The sequence below is a fragment of the Maniola hyperantus genome, chromosome 19 (assembly GCF_902806685.2).
Source record: "Maniola hyperantus chromosome 19, iAphHyp1.2, whole genome shotgun sequence".
In the NCBI taxonomy this organism is placed as follows: domain Eukaryota; kingdom Metazoa; phylum Arthropoda; class Insecta; order Lepidoptera; family Nymphalidae; genus Maniola; species Maniola hyperantus.
The window spans coordinates 12,500,694-12,526,814 of record NC_048554.1 but is presented as its reverse complement, the minus strand read 5'-3'; the positions used below and the strand labels follow the sequence as shown (position 1 = coordinate 12,526,814).

The 26,121-nt window shown below is 36.3% G+C and overlaps 1 protein-coding gene across 9 annotated transcripts in view; it reads right to left on the bottom strand.

The window, feature by feature from the left end:
• LOC117991065 (potassium voltage-gated channel protein Shaw-like) overlaps positions 1–26,121 on the bottom strand; it is a 408,219-nt gene that overhangs the window by 285,004 nt on the left and 97,094 nt on the right. For 3 of the 9 annotated variants that reach the window (XM_069505071.1, XM_069505072.1, XM_034978603.2), the window contains 3 exons: positions 25,060–25,195; positions 24,445–24,570; positions 5,592–17,036 (listed from right to left, as the gene is read on the bottom strand). In XM_069505071.1, the coding sequence (XP_069361172.1) occupies positions 16,648–17,036; positions 24,445–24,570; positions 25,060–25,195 (651 nt within the window). In that variant the 3' untranslated portion in view covers positions 5,592–16,647. Of the gene's footprint in view, positions 1–5,591; positions 17,037–19,892; positions 20,038–20,926; positions 21,205–24,444; positions 24,571–25,059; positions 25,196–26,121 lie in introns of those variants that run through there. The other 6 variants (XM_069505073.1, XR_011237884.1, XR_011237885.1 and 3 more) reach the window with 6 other exon arrangements.

Sequence of the window (26,121 nt, the reverse complement as noted above, 5' to 3'; positions counted from 1 at the left end):
TCCGTGTGTGCGAATTTCCAAATTAAATTCGTTGGACATTTCTTGTGGTTTTTTTTTTTCAAAAGACTGTCGAAGCGGACCTCCTAACAGTTCGACAGATTGGTCGGACCATGGATCAGGAGTAGCTAGATACCGCAAGCCGTCCGTCCAGGCGTGATCGAAATTTGAGCCAACTTTGAGTCAAGTACCTAGGTACCTATTTTATTTTCGTTCCTCTATCAATAATATAATTTTTATATTGAAAATCAAATGCTGTCGGCTCAGTATGTTCGCGTGACTCAGAAAAAGCAGGTATTATTTAATTACAAGTTCAACGCGTAGAGGTTTTTTTTTTTATTCAGATACAAGTTAGCCCTTGACTGCAATCTCACCTGGTGGTAAGTGATGATGCAGTCTAAGATGATAGCGGGCTAACCTGGAAGGGGTATGGCAGTTTTTATTAAACCCATACCCCTTTGGTTTCTACACGGCATCGTACCGGAACGCTAAATCGCTTGGCGGCACGGCTTTGCCGGTAGGGTGGTAACTAGCCATGGCCGAAGCCTCCCACCAGACCAGACCAGAAATTTAGAAATTATAAAATTCCAAACCCCTGCCAGAATCGAACCCGGGACCTCCCACTATTAAGACCACAGCGCTCACCACTGCGCCAGGGAGGTCGTCAAACTAGTGGCAAAATAAATTAACTAATCAGAGCTTTATTGCTATCGCAACATTCAATTATCGGGGCGATTATAATATTAATAATCACCCCGAATATCGGAAGGAGACTGCCCTAAAAAATCTTAAAAACACCCGTAAACTTGGCTCAACTTTGACTCGAATTTTGGGCACGCTTAGATAATCTTATCTAGCTACCTACTCCCAAGTCTATGGTTCGGACTCTCGATTGGCGATGCAAATAGCTTTTTATATATATCTACCGGTAACAAGCCTTTAGCTGTATTGCTGTTAGTTGTTTTTACCATCTATTTTAACAGCTTTTGGTATTCGGTGGCTGGATCAAAACGGTTTTAAAAACGTTAACGTCTATCGTTAACGACTGAAAGTTTTGCAATAGATACTAGTGATGTAACGACTATTCGCATTCGCATATTCGCATTCCGCGAAATTACTGCGAACTTTTTGAGAATATAAAAAAATATGTTGGTTAATGATACAAAATCCATTAATTTTGTATTATTAACCAACTGTATCCAAACAGAGCAAGGCAAGGAAAAAAAAATAAGCCATCTCAACTATCAAAAGTCTCCGACCATCATGTCGGAGGAAAGGTTAGACACACAAATAAATAAACAAAAAGTCATGCTCCGTCCTTTTTTTAGCAAATTTAAAAAGAAAAAGATGTAGATAGGGGCCGACTCTCTTGTAGACAATCTCTAAACTAAACTAAATTAACAGGTCTAAATCCAGTGCTATCCTTTTCCGCAAGCAACATTATGAAAGGGATAGCAAAAGATTTAGATGTATCATTTTAGTTTAGATTAGAGATTGTGTACAACGGAATCAGCCACACTTAATTTAGAGAAAGACAACAGAATCGGAGCTTTTATACTTATTTTAAAGCATTGTAAGTTATTAATAGGTTCACTTGTATGTTCTTTTTGTTGCTTAAGCATTGTGAGCCGCGCAGGGCCTTTCTATTCAGGACCCTCTGTAAATGTTGACCTTTTGCATACTCAGTCACCTACCCTTCGTAAGGCAACGGGCCCATCACAGACTGAAAAGTATCCCACTCTTCCGTCAAAATGTATACTTTCAAAGTAACACCGGCTTAAAGATTTGTATATAAATCCTTGAGCCCGTCATGTAATTTCTATAGTAACTAGTAAGTAGATCAGATACTATTTTTAATTTCAAAAAAAGGAGGAGGTACTCAATTCGTCGGAGTCTTTTTGTTTTTGTTTTTTATGTATGTTACCGGATTACTCGAAGACGCCTAGACCGATTTTGAAAATTCTTTTATTGTTTGAAAGGGTATATTTCAAAGCTGGTCCCATTTAAATTTGGTGAAGATCTTGGTGATTTGGTGATCTTCGAAGATAGATACTGGAACTCCTCAACGGATAAGAGTAAATTGCTCGCGATCAGTGTAATAGCTTAGTAAACAGTAGATTTTTAAACAGGCATAGCATATTTTAATACCATGGAGCCACTAAAAATTGTGAAATAATTTTTTTTTGCAAAAAAAATAAAAACCGACTTCGACACACAAACACTAAAAATTGAAAAATAATTTAATTTATCACCGAATATAATATTATGTATACAAGAGTTAATATAGTTCCATAATAATATTTTTTGGGGTCGGTGCCATTGTGTGGAGGAGTAAAAATATGAAGTAAAGACGATTCGCGCAGCTAAAGCTAATTGGCACCGGCACCAAAAAATATTATTATGGAACTATATAAACTCTTGTATACATAATATATTCGGTAATAACTTAAATTATTTTTCAATTTTTAGTGTTTGTGTATCGAAGTCGGTTTTTATTTTTTTTGCAAATTTTTTTTTATAACGTATCTACAAAATTAGGTACAGCGAGAGACAAGTTAATACTGTCATTTTGATCGCAAAGTGAACGCGACCTTTGCTATCTACGACCAATGTTGTGCGGTTTCTCACTTCCCTATCAGCTCGTCTCCCTGAAAAGGGTATAAGACTGAAGCCGCACGCTGCGTGGCTGGTGCGTTGCGGCGCCGCACGTGTGGACTGCGTTGTCGCTCCGGCAAAAAGTATAGCGTTGCAAACCACCCTTCCCCGCCTCGTACTCTCTGGTCCCAAGTTCGTTGCGCGTGCGGTACGGCGCCGCACGACGTCGAAACGCATTGTGGCGTGGCATGGTACAGCGATTTCTAGGTAGAATGACGCAGCGGCACCGCTTAGGCGCCGCATGTAGCCGCATCGCTAACGCAACGCATCGTGTAGCTTCATTCTTCAGTTTGATACTACGCATCGGCTCGGTCGGTGTGTCTTGCACCTAATGTGGTTGCTTTAGTCATATTACATTTGCACGTCGTGTGTTACAGGCTTTATCCAAGCGACTCCAGCTTTTATATTATTTAAATGAGGCCCTACATTGTTTTGAAGTCAAATCTCTTGAAAAGGAAACAGCCTGAAACTCAAATGTTATACGAATGAGCATTTACAACTAATGTTATTATGAATACCTACAAAAAGTCATTTCAAAACTCTCTTAAGGCTAAGGCTAAGTGTATTTTATAGTCCAAAACTGAAATGCCGGCAAGTCGCGATTGGTCTAATCTAAAATGCCCAAAGCCAATATTCCGAATTCCGATTTGGACACTTGGCCAATCCAAGTGTCCAAATCAGAATTTTAAAATATGAGGTTTAGGCCTTAGACTAGAAATCGGTTTAAGCATTTCTGAGAATTGCCTAGGTCAATCGCGATGTGCCGGCACTTCAGCCGTGGACTAGGTATAACATATTATTATCATACAATAAAAAGCCCTGACTCACAAACTGACTCATCAATGCCCACTCCAAACCCTTGGACCAAGAAAGCTGAAATTTTGCAGTTTCCTTTTATAATGTAGCTTGCTTTTTAATTCCCACGGGATAGGGAATGAAGAGAATTTATATTTTTGCCAAGCGGAGCCAGAGGCAGTCATTAGGTCTTTATAAAAATGTAAACAAAATCTCATTAAATTCCACAGCAGTTGTGAAGAAGTTTTATTTAACAAACAAACTGTTACTCAAGTCTGTGAAAACAAAAACAGAGATAACTTTCTGCTAATATTATGTATTAGGGTAGCTAACTTATTAAAATATTCCTGGACGGCTAAGTTGAGTTTTCCCATCTACCTAGGTAGGTTACGTAGGTTAGGAAGGTTACCCTATTGCGCTGGAACCATGTCTCATTGACATCGAAATGACGTCATTTTGACGGCAGCCGAAATAAAAATATACTATCAGTGTGTTAGAACTTATAGAATGTGTAGAATATAAGAAAATAGTAATTAAGTATAAACGTTAAAAAAAATTGTAGCATTATATTATACCTAGTAGTTAATTTAGTAATTTTTTTAACATATTTATTCATTTTACAATAGAACGTTTACCTACTGTTTACTTTTTAACCATACCTACAGACATACTGTATGGAATCTTTACTTAAATTGTTATCCCCTTTGTAACTCTGATATCTGTACGGAATTTGCATGCAGTGTTTACTTTTACATGATTTAACATAGTTGTGCATGATAGAAAAATCTATGTATTTATTATAGTTAGTAAGTTTTATGTTAAAAACGCTAGTAAACCATTCAATAAAAAATAAAAATAAAATCAGCTCGAAACTTCAGTCTAGTGCTGACGTCACTAAAATGGCGGCCACGCTTATTAGCAATTTGCGGGACTTATAACGGACACAAAGCGTGGTTTAGAAGTAGAAGTTTTTACTCCATTTCGGGTTGGTAATCTTAACTAATGATTTTATGATTAGTTCGTGGTTTGACGATTATTCATAAAGAGTGTAACCAGAACGCTAGCAAAAACGAAGACGGGTGATAGTACTGATGATTACTGATATGGTCTGTGTAGTAGGTCTAATGAAAATGAAAATGAAAATGAAAATGAAAATGAAAATGAAAATGAAAATGAAAATGAAAATGAAAATGAAAATCTTTTTATTCGTATAAACTTTTACAAGTGCTTACGAATAGTCGGATGCATCTACCACTGGTTCGGAATGCCTTTACTGCCGAGAAGAACCAGCAAGAAACTCGGCGGTTGCTCTTTTCAAATATTTGATATAGGTACAAAATTATGCCATGTATAAAATAGTATTTGCAGTCTTGTGCGTTGCTGGAACGAGCTGCAGGTCAAATCCACGCTCTTTTATCATTTAGATAATCTTCAATTGTGTAATATGCTTTTTTCAGGAGCATATTTTTAATAGATTTTTTAAACTTGTGCAAAGGTAAGTCCAAAATAGTTTGCGGGATTTTATTATAAAAGGTAATACCAATACCCACAAATGACTTTTGGACTTTCCTGAGGCGGAAGGCAGGAAATTGTCTGAACGCACGTTTCATACAGGGTGTATACGTTTTCTATTGGGTTTTGACGTACTGCTTTTGTCTGTCTACCCGTATATTGTATGACCTAGATACACATCTGTGGGATCATAACTCTATGGGTTTTACATATGGAAAATCGTCCCTCCCACCTTCCCTCGCCGATCTCGACATTTAGTAAGTGGACGTTGCGTGGGACGTCGCAAGTTGTACTATCAAAGTATACCTAAACTAGTTTTCCCTACTAAATATTATCGTGGTTTCATTATTATAGTCACGCACATTGTAGAAGCTTTGTGATCTAAATATAAAGTTCATGTAATTCGAAGGTAAAGGTCGCATTGCTTGTGAACTACCTATCTACGAGTGAATTATTTTATTACGTAATACGTATGTATCCACTCTTTATGAATCTATGTTATATAGTAAAAATCTTCTTTTATATAATATAAAAGACGAAAGAATTTATACCGTAGAAAAGTCTTTGATTTTCTATATTAAAACATAATTAAAAATTTAAGGGTATTGGGTTACGATAATTAAAACACATAATATGATTTTCAAATATTTAATGAACAATATTTCAAATATGTTTTCGTATTGTTCAAAATTGTATAGTATATAATGTATATAGAACGCTATACAATAAGATTCAAGCCCTGTTTACTCACTGTAAGCCTTAACCTACGGTAAACTTGTGCGATAACCAACCAAAAGGATTTGAGTTTTTATAATATTTATAATAGATATTATATTGAATTAAAATATATTATAAATTTAAATTATATAAATAATATATCATACATTATGTAGGTATATTTAAATGATATTATCCAGTTTAAAATGATAATTAATTAATACTTTACACAAATTGATTTCATATAATATAATATCTGTAGCGAGCTTGCTACCAAAAAAAGAAAAATAAAAACAAAAATAACTAAATATCAGGGCAAAGAATACAATAAATTTTACTATAATTACATATCATTTATCAAACAAATAAAAGATTTATTTTGACATTTTAAGACTTATTGTGTATTCATTAGCGAACTTTTTAAATATATTATTATTCTATTTTTTATGAATGGAGCATAATAAAAATTGTATAAAATTCTATTATAGTTAAGTAATTATCAGAATTTGTCCTTAGTTATGTAAAAAGAAATGCACGGTATAACAAGAAAAAATCGTACAATAGGAAAATAGTGGGTGTTTATTGTTATAAATCACAATCCTGGGAAACCAAAATATATTTGTTGTATAGTCCGTAAAAATGACTCCTCACGCGCTATTTTATCTCTAAGGGTCGACTGTCATATCAAAAGTACGGTTCACCTTTAAAATAAGGACTAAAATCGTACTTTTGGCATGAAATTTCACACAAAAAGTTAAAATGGCGCGTGAGGAGTTAAATTTTACAGGTTATATTTGAGTTAACCTTAATCATCGTATCATGACATTCATGACACCACGTCATATTTAACTTATACAAATGGCTCTTCGTACTCCGATTTGATGTGTTTCTGACAAGTTAAGTGTTCTGCTTTTACAATGATTTATAAATGTCATGGGCGGAGTACCAAATGGAGTACAAACTTGATATTGCCGGGGTAAAGTCAACATTGCCACGAGTGACTGGGCAAAGTTTTATGTATTATTTCATTTATTAGCAAATTTTGACCGAGCAGCACTAAACATAGGTGGAAGATGTACGTGACGAAATAAAAAAAAAAAAAAAAAAGATGGAATTATTATACGAAAATGCAGCCAGTATTCATGGTGTGGCGGTTACCACAATAGAAACTAGATGGCGCTGTTCAATCGATGACATAGTCCCGAACAAATGTACCGCCGACAGTACTCGCAATAACAGAGTTTTCTGCAATCTGGACTATATATAGAAGTTTCAAGACATAACCGTCGGCCCAGCTGGCGCTACCGAGCACAACCAACCGCTCGGTGGGAGATCTCCCCTTTGGTACGGTCGAGCCTGCACACCGCTCCCGTACAATGGTAAATTTATATTTTTATATTTTGTAGTTTATTTAATTATATAAGGTACAACAAATAAAAAATAATAATGAAGTTGATTCCATAGTTTGTTGTAAAGCAAAAATGAAGTGCGACACTCAGCCGTAAGATTTATTGTGGATTTTAGTAAACTTTTAAATATATTCTTGGGTTTTTAAGGCAACTTTGCCAACAGACTCTATGTAAATTTAACTATACCCGGGCACTATCACCTGTGTACTTCATGTGGACTTTGCCCGTAACATAAATATAATGATGAACTGACATTATAATATAGAATAACCAATGGTCCACGCATTCATGTACGTCTTCTATAAGAAAATAGAATTTGATAGAATGTTAGCAAAATAAAGATATACATTTTTAATACAATAGTTATAAAACATGTGAAAGAAATCATAAATCATATAATTTATATTATTAAATTTATCTCACTATATAATTGGTACAAGGAAGTTATATACATTATGATTGATTTTACATATTTTCATAAAACAACTTTGTGCTATCTAAGTACTTATACAACATTAAATAATTTTATTGCATTTTATGCGTTCAAATAATTGAAAGTATAATTCGAAATATAAAATAATTCAGAAAGGCTTGCAAGAAATCAATACAAAGGTATTTTTTATAGATTAATTATTTCGATTTGATAATAACTTTTTAGCTACATTTATTTCGGATAAATTACATAATACTAGTATTTTAATCTAGGAATAGTACAGGTACAAGCATAATTAGAGAGGAATCTATAAAATGTTGACGATAATTATAAATTTTAACGTAAAATAAACAACATTCTATAAATTTTTTATTTGTTCATTTATAAGTTGTATAATGGACAGGTAACTTTAAATCGAGAAGCGGTTCCGTGAAACATACTTATATTTCAGAGCATACACACACACGATACTTTTAATATCGGCGACCAGCGATTTTACGACTGCAATGATGATTCATCACCATCTGGCGACTTAGGTCCGAGGCAAAACTACGAAGTCTAATATACGGCAGTTCCTCCATCGTCGACGAGGAAGCGACTAGCTATCGACTCTTTTCTATACAACATAATATAGTCGATGTCATTAAAAGAGATAATTATATAGAATAGTTGTTCACTGACTGTGCATTCTGTCGACGAGAAGTCTCGCTCAACTAATTTGTGGCAGCGACAAGAGCTATCTTAAAGAATACTCGCCCAACGATGCTTTTGAGGTAAAAACACTTGCGTAGTATGCACAGAGATTAAACCCATACAAAAAATTGATGACAAATTATTATCCCTTGAACTCACCTGCTAGTACTTACCTACTCGTAAATGCAGTCTAAGATGGAAGTGATCTAACCTGGAAGGAATATGGCAGTTTTCATACAACGGTTTTTACGCTCCGACTACGTCGCTTTCGATACTTCCCTACGTTTCGAGCTTTCATAATGCGACCAAATTGCTGGATTCCGATGCCAAAAGCATCGTGTGTGTAGAGGCCCTTAGGGATTTATATAGCAAGAAATCTGTAGGCGCGGACGACGCACTTACAGTACGCGACAGAAAATAATGTAAACGGCCTTTAGAATGACATTTCGGCTTTGTAGAGCGTTGTCTCTGTCATTCATACATAGGTATGAACGACGATCAACGACAGAGACAACGCTCTACAAATCAGCTATCTCCTTCTAAAGGTCGATGTACCTACATCACCGATGTACATCATTTTCTGCCGCATACTGTACTATATTTTGGTACCTACTACACAGATGATGTTTTATAATTTATCAAACATGCTGTATTATAGATCGCCATAGAAGACATGACGTTGTCTTCATTTGATAGTGTCCCGTCCTTGTCCCCCGGGCTTGCTATATCAAGTCCCATATTAAAACATTTCATAGTTAACTATCTAAGCCTTATCAACACTATGATATTATAATACAACATCTATATTATACACGTATAAAAATAATAATTATAACTTGACCAGAAAAATAAAAAACTTCTATTTTTTTGATTTTTTTTGATTTATTTTTCTGACCAGGCTTTTATAACACCAAGAATGAAAGAGAGTGCCGATGATATGTCTTCTAGTGATCGAGATATAAAATTATTAACGCTAATATTTTTATTATTTACAGTGTTTATAATATTGATATAAACTAACGCATCGTATATTCGAATTAGACTAAACTTAGGGAAGAAAAATACTTATTTAGATCATCTATTTTGCATTTCGATTCATAATATTTCAGTAGAATTATGGTTTTACCCCGTTATAATATATGCCTGCTTTATGCCTGAGAGTGCATAATGTTTTCAAAAGTGTGTAAAGTCTGCCAATCCGCGCTTGTTCAGCGTGGTCACTATGGTCTAAAGAAGAGAAGAGACCCGTGCTCAGTAATGACCCATTACTAATGGGTGATAGTGGGATGGCAATAGGTTGAGATTTGATTTATGCAAAATGTCGGTAAAATACGATTGCAGTACGGAACCCTCAGTGCGCGAGTCTGATTCGCACTTGGCCGGTTTTTTTAATATGTTACTTGTTGCTAGCATGTGGGTACATACAAATAATATCAGCAATCAACATTATTCGTGTTTAAAATTCGAACACAATCTACCCTGATTGTGTTCGAATTTTAAACACGAATAATGGAGCTTTACCCGATAAACCATAAACATTGTTCCCTCGTGACTCAACGTCATTTACAGTAACATCGTATTAAATGCATGGACCTTATTAATAATGGACACGTCAGACCCAATGAGGCTCGTTCAGCCTCACGCATTGGTTGAGGCGCGATTAGAAGGTCCATGGAGTGGAGGGATATAAATGTTCCACTAGATACGGCACTTCATAGTATTCTGCAATGTTCCAACGAACATCGGTGTCCGTAACATCGTATTAAACGCATGGACGTCATCAATAATGGACACGTCAGATCCAATGAGGCTCGTCCAGCCTCACGCATTGGTTGGGGCGCGATTAGAAGGTCCATCGAACGGAGGGATATAAACGTTCCGCTAGATGCGGCACTTCATAGTATTCTGCAATGTTCCAACGAACATCGGTGTCCGTAACATCGTATTAAATGCATGGACGTCATCAATAATGGACACGTCAGATACAATAAGGCTCGTTTAGCCCCACGCATTGGTTGGGGCGCGATTAAAAGGTCCACAGAGCGGAGGGATATAAGTGTTCCACTAGATACGGCACTTCATAGTATTCGGCAATGTTCCAACGAACATCGGTGTCCGTAACATCGTATTAAATGCATGGACGTTATCAATAATGGACACGTCAGATCCAATGAGGCTTATCCAGCCTCACGCATTGGTTGGGGCGCGATTAGAAGGTCCATCGAACGGAGGGATATAAATGTTCCGCTAGATGCGGCACTTCATAGTATTCTGCAATGTTCCAACGAACATCGGTGTCCGTAACATCGTATTAAATGCATGGACGTCATCAATAATGGACACGTCAGATACAATAAGGCTCGTTTAGCCCCACGCATTGGTTGGGGCGCGATTAAAAGGTCCATAGAGCGGAGGGATATAAGTGTTCCACTAGATACGGCACTTCATAGTATTCTGCAATGTTCCAACGAACATCGGTGTCCGTAACATCGTATTAAATGCATGGACGTTATCAATAATGGACACGTCAGATCCAATGAGGCCTATCCAGCCTCACGCATTGGTTGGGGCGCGATTAGAAGGTCCATCGAACGGAGGGATATAAATGTTCCGCTAGATGCGGCACTTCATAGTATTCTGCAATGTTCCAACGAACATCGGTGTCCGTAACATCGTATTAAATGCATGGACGTCATCAATAATGGACACGTCAGATACAATAAGGCTCGTTTAGCCCCACGCATTGGTTGGGGCGCGATTAAAAGGTCCATAGAGCGGAGGGATATAAGTGTTCCACTAGATACGGCACTTCATAGTATTCTGCAATGTTCCAACGAACATCGGTGTCCGTAACATCGTATTAAATGCATGGACGTCATCAATAATGGACACGTCAGATAGAATAAGGCTCGTTTAGCCCCACGCATTGGTTGGGGCGCGATTAAAAGGTCCATAGAGCGGAGGGATATAAATGTTCCACTAGATACGGCACTTCATAGTATTCTGCAATGTTCCAACGAACATCGGTGTCCGTAACATCGTATTAAACGCATGGACGTCATCAATAATGGACACGTCAGATCCAATGAGGCTCGTTTAGCCCCACGCATTGGTTGGGTCACAATGATCCACTAGATTCCACGCTATTCCACGCTTCATACTTCATAGTAACTACATGTTCCAATGAACATCGGTACCCGCACTCCTATTAATCGTAATCCGCTTCGTGTGTAAAAATTAAACTCTGGGCGTTTGTGCAATCATCCGTGATTTTATGGATCCGTAAAAAAATACAAATCGAATGTCCGTATTTGTATGACGGCTACTTCGAAGAATCACGGATACGAACCGAATACATATGAGTGCAATCTCCCCGGTGGCGCACTAGTAAGCGCTATGGTCTTTTACGTCTGAGGTCTAGTTCCAGTCTATTCCCGAATAGTCCCTAGTTGGGAGTCTGGTCTAGTGGGAGGCTTTGGCCGTGGCTAGTTACCACCCTTCCGGTACAACCGTGCGGCCAAGAGATTTACCTTTCCGGTACGATTCTGTCAAATAACCGATACGGGATATAGGCTTAATAAAACTACCATATTCCTTCCAAGTTAGTTTGCTTTCATTTTAGACTGCATCATCACTTACGGCTTACCAAGTGAGATTGCAGTCAAAGGCTGACTTGTAATGTTCTAACTTAAATATCTATGTTCGTAGAAACGGCCTGCGTCTAAAGCGGATTCCGATTGACAGGAGTGCGGACACCGATGTTCGTTGGACAATTTTGTTACTATGAAACGCCTCATCTAGTGAAACATATTATTTTATGTCGCTGATGGAGCATGAATAATTTTAGTGAAAAGCAATGAATAGCAATGAAGGTAAATAACTTATGGGAAAACAATGAATACAATATTTAGACGCGTCTTCATCATCAACTCATCACAGGCCCACAACTTTGCACGGGTCTCTACTCAGAATTAGAAGGATATACGGCCATAGTCTACCACGCTAGCTTAGTGCGGATTGGCAGACTTCACGTATTTTTGAGAACTCTATAGACATCATCATCATCATCATCATCATCAATCCATCAGAGGCCCACAACTTAGCACGGGTCTCTACTCAGAATGAGAAGAATTTAGGGCCATAGTCTACCACGCTGGCTTAGTGCGGATTGGCAGACTTCACACATCTTTTTGTGAACATTATGGACAACTCTCAGGCATGCAGGTTTCCTCGCGATGTTTTCCTTCACCGTCACTAGTGATTTTCTAAACAAGCATTTTTCCTAAATGGACTGTTGTCTTGTCTCTATAATGGGGCTGATTCTCTTGTACACAATGTCTAAACTAAACTAAATTAACAGGTCTAAATCTACTGCTATCCTTTTTTCGCAAGCAACATTATGAAAGGGATAGCAATAGATTTAAAGATGCCATTTTAGTTTAGTTTAGAGATTGTGTACAATGGAATTAGCCACAATGTCATATTATTTTAAGTCTACGTGTCTAAGATTATAGTGAACCCAGCCTAACTTTACAGATGAAGGTCAGAGTCTTTGATTGGGTTATATGTTATATCTACATTATAAATAATATCTGTCCCGGCTGTGCTCACGTGTTTAGTCGACGTTAGCCCGACTATTTTCGAACCCATCTGGGGTCCTTTTTCAAGGGAGTCAGCTCGCGCACGCGCCGCGGTTTTGCCTGCGGGCCGCGCGTGCGGGGGGAGACAGCTGCCGATCGTCTCCCGACAGTTCTTGCTGATCTTCATCGCTGGAACCGTCACCGAAATCCAGACAAGCGGAGCTAATGGTGTCATGTCCCACGACTGATGCCCTTGTCTTAGTGTCAAAAAGCGGTCTCCACGCTGAGGGTAGCATCCATCCACTGTCACGATTGAAAAGGACCCCGGATGGGTTCGAAACTAGTCGGGCTAACGTCGACTAGACACGTGAGTAAAGCCGGGACAGATATTATTTATAATGGGAATCACTCACGGTAGTTTAAACGCTTAATATATCTACATTTTTTGCAAGGCTGGATCCTCTATTGCATAATGATATACTGGTTATAATTTTGACTAGTGATCGTAACTTAATCGAATGCTTTGCCAATATATAGCTAATTCTATTGTATTGTAGTTTCTGAATTAAACTAAAGTGACAGCCCTAAATGTATTGCCATCCCTTTCATTATGCTCCCTGGGGAAAAGAGTAGCACTAGATTTAGAGCTGACAATTTGGTTTAGAGATCGTGTACAAGAGTTAGCCAATATCAAGATCATATTATAGAGAGCGAATCCGAACCGAATCCCGTGAAAATATGTTCCGAAGTAGAGCGATCACGCACTCATCCGATCCGAATCCATGAAAATACGTTCGAAGTAGAGCGATTACGCACTCATCCGATCCGAATCCGTGTAAATACGTTCCGAAGTAGAGCGATCGCACTCATCCGATTCAAATCCGTGAAAATAAGAATATAAAAAATATCTACGTCAAATGTCACAAAACAAATAGTTCTATGAACTACTTCGGAACGTATTTTCACGGAGTCGGATCGGATGGGTGCGTAACCGCCCGTAGTCATAGAACTATTTAGATGGTAATTTAGGTAAGATCCGACTTCCATCGTCCGATTTCTCTTCCTCATCGTATCTCCAATTCGGAGGAAATTTTCGGACCGAAGCAGCCGTAGAACAGCTGTTAGTTTTTATCTAAGAACGCTTTTGCATTACTTCGGATTCTAATTTATTTGTGGATTGTAAATATCCGAATTAGGTCCAAGTTTTATATCCGCATTGTTACGGATTCGGATCGGATGCAGTGTGTAACCGCTCTTAAGGACTATTCAGAAAAGGTTATTTGCGCACAAAATTACAACCGTTTTAATGACAATTCTGGTTCACCATTAATTTAATCGAAATCAATATTCGGGTTCAATATAATGTGATGACCAGAATAATATTTCAGTCATCATTATGGCAAAATTCATACATAACTGTCGAATTGATTTGCGAACAAATATTTCAGAATGATTATTACAAAATTTATAATTTGTATATTTTATACGAACAATCATAATATTATACCAATTTATAATAATGATGCTCAATATATTTGATCATATCCGCATTACACAAAAACTTTTGAACCAATAATTTAGGGTTTTTAGGGTTCCATAAGTAATACAAGGAATCCTTATTTATACGTTACATAGTGTCTTTACTGGAGGCATAATATGAGTTTGTGGCCCCTGTTTTCAAATGAAAATTGTTAGAAACACGGTGTCTATGATTTGTCGTTCACGGATTATACCCAGAAGAATTAATAAAAATTAGGTCCTCCTAATATAAGCAAGTCGTCTGCTTTACTAAATTTCCAAGAGGAAAGCTAACATAGAATCATCTCGCGTCTTCTCATGAATGCAAATCGCTTAGTTTACAGTACAGTGCATGCTTAGTGCTCGTAATTTGCGCTTCAAATTACCCCTTTCTGTTTAGTCATTTAGCTAAATATTTAGTAAGCACTACAATTTGAGCTAACTCAGCTGTACATCAGAGTTATACTAAACTAAATAGAAATGGCTCTTATTTCTTTAATTTCGTAGGTAAATCACACAAAATTTTTCAAAATGTGATGTTAATTTCTGCTGATTTCTCACAATAGAATCTGTTTTCCAAACAGGTATAGTTCATTCAAAATAAACTGGCGTGTTTCCACTTGAGACGGTCATTATTATCAATAACAATAGGACGGGTGAATTCAAAAATATTAACACTGGTTGGTTTGCAACAAAATATATAAGGTTGAACCGGCTCGTTTAAAAAGGAATGGGATCTATGAGGGTTTGGTTTATTACCCTTATTGTTTACGTGGCATGTCGAATGTAATCCTATTGTTATTGCTAATTCCGGTCTCAAGTGGAAACATGCCAGTTCATATTGAATGCACTATACCAAAACTCACGTAAGGGTCATATTTAATTTAATTCAGTTTTGTGTACACCTGAATAAGCATCAAAAGTTGATTTAAGTTTCATTGTTACTAAATATGTGTATAGGATAGACAACGGATAGAATATGTGATTATATTTTTTCTAAATATTAACTGCCCTACGATCAAATCAACTAACTTTGCACAACAAAAGTTGAAACTGCTCAATAAAGTAAACTGACGAGGTATAAAGTTAGGCCGCCTGAAAATGGATATAGAAGCAAACTTCGATTGCATTAAAGGCTGTTTTACGCCAGAGCAAACATGCGACAATACGGCATGCTGCAAATGAAAACATCAATTTTGAAGAATATGACGATCTACTTAATGTCGAGACAGTATGGTTATGTCTTCAGAGCGATTTGAAAACATTTCAAAATTTTCACAAAATTTATGTTCTTTTTTTAAAATATTTGATTGATCAAAATGATGATCAGCCGTCAGACACAGTTTACGAAGTTGTTATAGAAATAGACAATTAGGTAAGATTCATCATCATCATCATGATCAACCCATCACTGGCTCACTACAGAGCACGGGTCTCCTCTCAGAGTGAGAAGGGTTTTGGCCATAGTCTACCACGCTGGCCATGTGCCATTTGAGAACATTGTGGAGAACTCTCAGGCATGCAGGTTTCCTAACGATGTTTTCCTTCACCGTTAAAGCAAGTGATATTTAATTAATTAAAACGCACATAACTCCGAAAAGTTAGAGGTGCGTGCCCGGAATCGAACCACCGACCTCCTATTAGAAGGCGGACGTCCTAACCACTAGGCTATCACAGCTGTGAGCAGGTAAGGTTGGGATGAATCAATCTGAACTTAATGGTAGTAAAAAGGCGACAAGTTAAAAGCACAGTTAACTTTATGTAAAGGTTTGCATGGTAAATTAATCAGTGAATATTTCAGTTTGAAGTTATCAAAGTATGGAAGAGGTATAAAAAGCGTCGAGAATAGAAAACGATGGGTAAAATGGATTTCTACTTACAAATTGATTTCAATGACTCCTCAATAGACCAAGATGTCGAGAATTAGTTATTAAAATGACTATTTTTACATTTAAAATAGTTAGATTTTCTTAATTACAACTTAAAACTATCACGGCCTTTAATACTTAAATTTTAAAGTTCAATGATTGTATTCTGCAAAAAACTTACTCCTAATTGAATTTCAATTTACATTTTTAATGAATTCATGATACATCAAACCTCAAAATATAAAATGTTATTTCAATAGTTTTATATTTTAATTTCTTGATTTTAGATTTATCAAATTGGGCATCGCTTCAGCCATTTTACCCAAATCGCTTTGATTCTAATATGTTACAAATACAGCGTGCTTTTATAATTTCAAAATGATTCTTAGTACACTATTGGTCTCTTTTACTAACTTAGCAGTAATATTAGTTCGATATAATACATTACTATTTGTATTATGCAGTATTCGTTATGTTGAAGCCGATGATTTCCGCTTTTCGATATTTGCATCTCTAAGTTTATTTTCATCAAGCGATTCGTTTTTGTGACCTCTGAGTAGGGGCGTTCTTGCGTCTGTTTTTTCTTCAATTTTATCATATTGTTCGTTGTTGTAATCATTTGCTTTGACTGTGTTATCACTTTCAACTGATTCTTGTCTACTAGAGGCTTTACTTTCTTCTATAGGTTTCTCTACCGGTTTTTCTGTATGGTACGCCATATTGTCGAAGCACTGTGCTGGTACCAGGTTGACTGACTTCATCATCGGTATGGCTATTGCTAGAGCAGGGCTCATGTCACGGGGACTTGGTGTGAGACGTGTGGCAACTGATAAATCCATCCCCGGCATTAAGCTTGCAACTGTAGAAATAAGAAGAAGATTAGAAAGTATTTTGATATTGGTACCTGTATTGGTAATATGATTTGTGTTACAGGAATTTTGAGCGTTAATTTTCAAGGAAACAAACTCGTCACGAAATTTGGCGATAAATTTATAAATATCTAAGTAAGTGTAATGTTTTAAGGAAAAGTTTTTAAAGAATGTTCCTACGTAACGCAAAACAATTTAACCCAAGTGTGTTACATTGTTTTACTAAATTAGTATGAAAATGTTAAATTACGATGAAGTTAATAAAAATTAAGCTAAGTATATCACGTTAGCTAACTTTAAAACTTATACGAAGGTCAAGCGAAGGTCCCTGAAGCCAAAGCTAAAGTCAAATTATTATTTATTCAAATTGGGTACGATTCCACACTTTTTGATGGTGAGTTGTTGAATTTGTAAGATAATCAGCCGCACTCAGAGTCGCTTAATCGTTACTTTAGTTTAGTTAAAACGAGACAGAGCTATATCTCTCACATAAATCTATCTCGTTTTAACTCAATTTTAAGTAACAATTAGCGATTCTGAGTGCGGCTGAATGATGTGAAATGGTGGTAAATTATAAATCAAATTTAGTCATCCATACAAATTGAAAGACACCAACTTTAGTGACGAGTTCAAGAGCCATTTAGGAAAAAATACGATAGGTCATAACAAGATTGGAATTCTTCTTCTATTTGGATTATTTGAACATTAATAATGTCTACACTTAGACCAGCCATACACGGACAGCTTGAAGCAGTCAGGATGGACTGCTTCAAGCTGCGACTGCATATTGAACTACAGACCTCTACGTACGTACATACACGAACCGCTCAAGCAGTTACAACTGCTTCGGGCGGTTGGGCGGTCAAGCAGTCGCCTGGCATACACTGACTGCTCGAGCTGTCGACCGCTCTCGCGCAGTTACCTCCGCCCGCGCTCCTCATTCCACGTCGCGCACGCTTCCCGCCCGCACGCATCGCTTAAGCTGTTCACTCTGACTGCAAGAGCGGTTGACTCTGACTGCAAGAGCGGTCCGTGTATGTTGATCACTGGCTAACCGCTCGAGCAGTCCGTGTATGGCCGGCCTTAATGAGCATGCTACATTTAGATAAAAAACCACAGATGAGCTTTATTTTTTTTTACAGACACAGAAAGCTGAGTATGACTCCACTATTGGCAGAATACTGAAACATTCAATAAAGGTACCCTTGATATTGAAGATGGCCATCAAAAAATTTAAGAGGACCTCAAAATTTGAGGAGCGTTTCTGTATTCGAGTTTATAGACACAGACACAGGCATATCACACAGACACAATGAACATTGTCACTTCTTTTATAGTTCACTTTTTTCTACTTAGTAGGGCAGATTTACACATAAATTGCCTATAGGTAGAGCCCCAAAAAAAGGGGGGTTTCTTGGGATAATAATGCAGTGGGATCCAAGATACGACTCGACTAGAAGTACCGAAGAAAAAACTAATAGGTAACAATAAATTGCGTGAGCTGTTAGGCAAAATAATTTAAACTGGTCATTAGACATTAACCAATATAATTTCACAAATTACTTTAAAAAATACTTCAATACATTCTACGGAACATCCAAATTATTATAATAGGATATTCATTCACGTCACTTGGTTTTGTTCAACTTTGTCTTTCATCCGGGCTCTTAGCTATATCGCGTTAATTTTTGGAAAAAAATATTTCGGCCTAACGTTATTATCTAAATTGAGATAAATCTTTAGAAACGGCCAACAAAGCATGGCGCTCGCATTCCTTTTTAAACTTTTTAATTTTTTTCTTTAATCTTAAGCTTGCATCTACACTCTAAAATACGAATGGTGCGCTTACATGGGCAATTTTTCAAGCATCAGCTCGGCAACACGTATATGGATCGATCTGGATCGATTATTTCGCTTAACATTGCTGAAATTATTAGGTATTGCTGGGTATTGTAGTAAATTGCTTCATGTGGTCGTGACGTCATTATTCACTAAAATGGCTTTTTTTTCTTTCTTTAGTTGAACCAAAATAATAAATGTACATTTATCCGCTTTACATCCAAACGCTTTGGCGCTATGACACTTTACGTCTCGAATTGCGGATTTTCAATTGCCCGTATAAGCCTACCTTAAGCATTTCAAAAGTAAGAGTCGCCAGAGTATCCACTCTTCACGTACGGGCTACGCTCACAAATTGGCGACGTCGCCAGACCAGTTCCAGTGTTCTAATATAATTGCGATAATGTTTATGAAGAAACAGAATTTGTTAGTATTTCGCTGCACAATTTGTTAGTGTACTTGCTTGATGAACTGTAATAATATTATCATCTTTGTATTAAATATTATTTTCACGTATGACAATATCTGAAACAGTTCATGTAGTAAGTACTATTCTAAAGCTGATCAAGTGATCACACATCTATAACGCACCGCATGCACTGCTCTTTTCGACTGAAGGAATCAGTACAGTATGTACAGTCTAATATTGAATGACTTTGGTATAGTAGCATTCAATATACGAAGTCATGTTTGATTGATCAATTTGTGGTTAATCATGATCAACAATTTCTTGAGGTCTGCATTGTGAAAAATTGTTTCAATGGAGTTTATAAAGTATTTAGTGATCAAGAGAAGTAAAACTTTATCATTCAAATGACTGTATTTGTAAGCGGATTAGCAAGAACACACGCACCATACTGGGTCGAATTAAAAATAATTTCAAAAATACGGCGCATAATAAACACCTTACAAATATGCGTTTCTTTGATTAGTATCTACTATCCTATACCTACTATCGTTATTCTTGTATTTATGAGGAATTTTGAATTAGGAAAAAGGTTACAAACCGCACGTAAATGCGTTGAGTGTTAATAGATGTGCGATCGACTTTAACAACAGTCTCAACTGTTTAAACTAGTACCGCCTTGTCGAGTAGTGCTGGGGTTTCTTGAGTTGTTGAGTTACAAATAGTTGTTGTTTGTACGTGGTTGCCTGAAATTATACTGTTGTATGAATATTTTATTACTAAAAGCTCTATTTTTGAAACATCGATTAAGTAAGCGCCCGATATAAAATTGCATGGAGAGAGAAAAGTAAAGATTCCATGGGATAGTTTTGACTTGACTAAGGGAAAGTAAAATGATAAGAAAAATAATATGGACATCCTTAATTTTCATTGTTTCATTTTCATTTTCATTATGGTTCAAGCCTGTTATTAATTTAGACGATTATAATATAGTGTGGCGCAGTCGGTAGTAGGAATACACATTACTATATTGATACGCAAGAAATCATTTCCAATAAGCTGGAAATGATCATTTACGGTAAAAAATTAAATGTGAGTCCATGCAATTATAAATCGGACGTGTACCTATGTTTCTACAAATGATGTTTTTGCTGTGATTCCTAAATTTAAACAAAAATACACAGTGAATAAGATGACTGATGACTTAATGAACATCTATTTCTGTACAGGTGACAAGAGTCTGTGGACTGTTAACAATCATGACGATTACACTAAAAATGATGAAATGAATGCTAATTTGGTTGTACATGAACCAAAACGCTATAAAAAATATCAACTTACTCAAACAAATTTTTAAAAGAATCTTAACCTCTTTAATAATAGTAATAGATAGTAGAAGTAGTAGTGGTAACTAATTTTTAGTAGAGGCATATTTTTCGAAATCTCTGATGAACTTTAAACAGGTTTAAGTTAAATTAAGTTTTGTAGTTTTCTAAATATTGTATTAAATTTATGTTTGATGAACATCCAAATTAGCATTGCACAATTCTGATGCGTGGACATCTACCTCTAACTTAGGAACAGGCAAAGCATAACTAAACTAAACAAGCTCCACAGAACATTCAATTCTCGAACCTTCCTCTCTCATCGATGAGGCAATAGGACCTACGTTGGATCCGAGTGCTGCTTGAAGATGCCTTGATTTGGTGCAAATTGGTGATTAAAATGATCATTAGTAGTGTGTTAGAGTTAATTTAACATTCCCGTAAGCTATTTCCGTTTGTGCAGGCGACATAGTAAGCCCGTTCCCGGAGCCAGCCGGTGTGTCGCTTTTTAAAGCATATTTAAATTTTTTCTTTTGCAGTTGTTTGGTGTAGTTTGGATCATAGCCTCTAGTTCGCTACGATCACCATCTGTGGAGGAGTACACCGCGTAAGCTGTTAGTTACGTGAGCTCCTAAAACTATTTTACATTCTCAAGGGATATTTTTAGTAAAGCCTTACTTTAGAAAATTTTAGATAAATAAAATAGAAAGTTTTTTATATGTTGGCACCGATTCTAAGCACAACCTAATTTTAGAGTATTCGAATCCTCTTCTTACTAATGTAATATGAAAAGGACAGACGCAGTTTGACAGTTTTAAATTTAATTTTTAGATGGTAAAACCCGTGATTTTAGCGCGCAGTTGCGAACCTACTGTTTAAATTTGTATTGTGCACTAAAATTTAGAGTCTTTAAATGTGAAAGTCATGTTCCGTTCCTTTTTTAGCATTGTTAAAAAGAAAAGGATGCAGATACTCTAAATTTAGTTTAGAGAAAGACAAAGGAATCGTTTAATTAGAGAACTCTAAATTTCGAGGTCTAAAGTATAAGATAAGTAGATTCAGATAAGTAGGTAAGTAAAGTAATTGTCTGGAATCTTGACATGTTTCTTACGCAGAAGTAAGATCATAATGGATATTTCTAATCTCGAATTGAGTTGCTACATGAATTGTTAATTAATTATAGAACGAAGACACCTAATTAGATTCAACAACCTCATTTTACCAAACTTTTTATAACTTAGACAATATTACATTTTTAAACTATGACAAAGGTATATAAATTTAAATTTTTATGCGATTTTAAATAATTTTTTACTGATAGAAGAGCTGGCTCATTTTTTGCGCAACGGATTAGCCTGGCTGTCTAGCGCGGAATGCAGCCAGTATTCTTGGCACTTGGCAATTAGATAAGGATAGCTTAAGGTTTTATTGTAATATTTTGCATTAAAAAAATGTAGGTACATAGTATTATAAAATTATACATTAGTACATTGTAAATGTATTGCGGTTGTCTATTATGTCTGTTACGAAAATGTAAAGGTTTTCGGGTCAACTAAATAGAGCGCGGTTAACCTATTTCCTTTGTCAGTTGTCACCCATTGCCTTCATATTTTGTTATTAATACATTACATCGATACTATGTAACATAATTAGATATCAAAGAACATTTATTTATATCTTTATGTCTATAAAAAGCTCATGTTTATAGTTGATTATACATTAAAATATGTTTATGAATACACATATTTTGAACCCCTATTTTACCCCCTTAGGGGTTGAATTTTCAAAAATTCTTTATAGGTGGATGTCTACGTCATAATATCTATCTGCATGGCAAATTTCAGCCAGATCCGTCCAGTAGTTTGAGCTGTGCATTGATAAATCAGTCAGTCAGTCACCTTATCAATCAATACTTATAATATTTATTAAAGATATTTTGAAAATTTTTTTTCGAGGGCACTCTATAATCGATACTGAACCCAAAACTGTAATTTTTTTCATTTTTGTCTGTCTGTCTGTCTGTCTATCTGTCTGTCTGTCTGTCTGTCTGTCTGTCTGTCTGTCTGTATCACGGCCGCGCATCACGCTGAAACTACTGAATGGATTCCAATGAAACTTGGTACGATTTGAGGTCATACTATGAGGAAGAACATAGGATACTTTTTATCCCGAAATTCAGCATGGTTCCCGTAGGAGAGGGGATAAATGTTAAAATGTATACTGAGTTGTAATTCATTAACGCGTAGTCCGATTTCATTCATTCTTTTTTTTGTTAGAAAGGGGATATTTTAAAGATTGTTCCGTAAATATTTCAAGGTCATCGGTTTTTAACCGACTGTCAAAAAGGAGGTGGTTCTTTTTTCTACATCGATTTTTTCGAGGTTTCTGGACCGATATGCAATTTTTTTTTAAATCAACAAAAAAAGTTTTCGTGGTGGTCACATAAAAAATTCTGGATTCAACTCCTTAATCCTGATGCTGCAGGGTTACTGCCCGCCTGAGTTATCAAGATTCAGGAAGTGTTCATAGTGAATTCATATTGTAGGTACCAAGCAACGACTTTATTCTCAGACTTCAAGTCTCAACTCCTCAACCCTGATGATGTAGGGTACAGCACTCCTAAACTATAATGTTTCAGTAACTGCGGATGATGGAAAATTAATTTAGGTACCAAGCATAGGCTACAACATTGAACTTCGGATCCTAACTCCTCAATCCTGATGCTGCAAAGTACTAAAGTCCTAAATCGTGGGGATTTTAGAATTTCTGATAGTGAATTGATAGTTTAGGTATCAAGCAACGGCTTCACGATGACACTCCCAGTCCAAAATACTCCACCCGAGCGAAGCCGGGGCGGGTCAGCTAGTCCTTTAATATATTTAGGTATCCAATTTTAAAATTTTTGTTTGTCTATGTGTTTCTGTCTGTCTGTACTGGATAATTTTCGAAACCGTTAATTTGGTTGTTGTGTAGCCATCTTATAGTTTACATCAGTTCTCTCATAGAGCCTTAGACCTACGTACTGTAAGTAAAAACATAAATTAATGCAGAAGTAACATTAATTTACTGTACTCAGTAGTGAATTGTTACTAATAATATCCCTTGATTTTAAGTTTTATTTATTAGCGTGTTATCTAGTTAGTATAATACAGGTTGTATCCTATGACATTTTCAATAAAGTTTTAAAAAATACAAATCACAATAATATTATGTAAATTTTTATTATTGATAGTGTTTGATATAAAATTATAACGTTAGATAAATTTACTGAAAATGTCTAGTGATATTTTAGTAATTTTTAATTTTGTTGTTAATTTTGAAAGGTGAATTCGATTGAGTCAAATCTGTAATGAAATGGTTAGTATGCCAATGATGTGCCAAATAAGTTGCCAATATAATATAATCCTAAAGTTTTTATATCTTTTATTTCATATCATATAATTTTACTGATTCTGAGCACAACAAAATTTTAGAGCATTCGCATCCTCTTCTTACTAATATTATGAAAAGGTCAGACATAGTTTGACAGTTCTAAGTTTAATTTAGAGCCATCAGACCTCGTGACTTTAGCTGCCAGTTGCGAGCATATCGTTTAAAATTGTAGCGTGCACTAAAATTTAGAGCCTTTAAATGTAAAATTCATGTTCCGTCCTTTTTTAGCAATATTAAAAAGAAGAGGATGCAGATACTATAAATTTAGTTTAGCGAAAAACAACAGAATCGGCGCCATTATCATACATGTTTATTACTAGTACAAACAAAATATTATTAGGATTTTTTTTACATTTTTTATGTTAAGTTTTTAAACAAGTTTGTGTTAAGACTTACCCATGTTAGGTCCTATCATGTCTTTTGGATGGTTCGTCTTAATGGCATTCATTCTTCGGTTCGCAGCCTGTTGGCCCATGCCTGGAGCCATCGGACCTGACTGACCACCTGGCACTCCAGGAGCTCCTAGGCAATAAAACATAATTTCATATTTGGTTGAAACATTTATTTCGTCGCCCTGAGCGTCACGACATAGCTCAACAGGTTGAGAAGCTGAAGTGGAAATGGGCAGGGTACATAGTTAGAAAAATCGATAGACGTTGGGGTCCCAAGGGAAGCGTTGGAAGGGCCCCCCCACTAGGTGGACAGACGTTATCAAACGAGTCGCAGGAAGCCGCTGGATTCAGACAGCACAAGGCTGCCACAGTCTGGTTGTAAGGAACAAGAGACCTATGTCCAGCTGTGATACGTCCATCGGTCATTTCAATGAAAGCCTAATCTACTAAAATCAAACACTCGGCAAGTTATTCGTTATCTTTGTAGCTAAATTGTATATGATGTCTCTCTAAAATCTGACTGGCTGATTAGTCGGCCACCAGTCTGATTTTAGAGAGATGACATTTCCGTTCTGTTTCCCTTTAGTTGACAGGCAACCTTAGGGCTTGGTGAACTTACGTAGTGGTGGTCTAGTGGGCTCGACGTTGACCACTCTTCGCCTCTTCTTGGGCAGCTTTGCCCGCGCCTGCGTATGCGAGTAGTACATCGCAAAGTTTGACACTATGACTGGCACGGGCAGAGCTATCGTCAGCACCTGGTGTTGAAAGACCATTATTAAGTTCTTTATTAGCTGCATTAACTTCTAAATTAATAATATTAAAGAGTTTTTAGCTTAATAGAAAGAATAGAAAGGGTCCTGAATAAATCAAGCCTAGTTGTAGGATAAGGTAGCTCGCATAAACCCTTATGGACTGCTCTAGATTTTTTATAGTCTCTCTTTCTCCTATTTTTAACCGACTTCCAAAAAGGAGGTGGTTCTCAATTCGGCCCGTTTTTTTTTCCAGGTTTCTGGACCGATTTGCAATTTTTTTTTGTTCTACTAAGGTTTCAAATACCAACTTCAAAACTTCTAATCTTGCTATTGAGCTTAATATTTGCTCAGTACATACTTTCTTCGGAAGGAAACAGGTCCACTACCAAAAAAAACATTTCATTTGACGAATTTAGGTTATAAGCTAGCACTGGTACAACGATCTTTATGACCTCGATTTAAGGTTTAATAGCGTCTATTTCAAAGTTTACTTACTTATCTACATAAAGGTTATTGCTTTGTGACTATAAACAATTTTATTGATATTGTTTTCTTGCGTACTATTTATGAACAAACGAATGTACAATAAGAATATATTATGAAATCCATAGGTAACTACGAATAGCATGACATGACGTTTTCACAAACAACAGTCGGCTTTAGAATTAGATCCAGAAACTTGCAAGGTAGTGCAGTGGTTACATTATTTATGTACTTTATATCTATTGTAACATTTTGTTTTTCAAAAAGAGCAACTGCTGAGTTTCTTGCCAGCTCTTTTCAGTAGAATCTTATTTCTGAAGCGTTAGTATCTTGACATCATAAGTACAGTACATCGGCCTTTAAAATGACATTTTGGCTTTGTAGAGCGTTGTCTCTGTCACTCTGTCATAACTATATTATGACGTTTTGTCGGTCTCAACGACAGA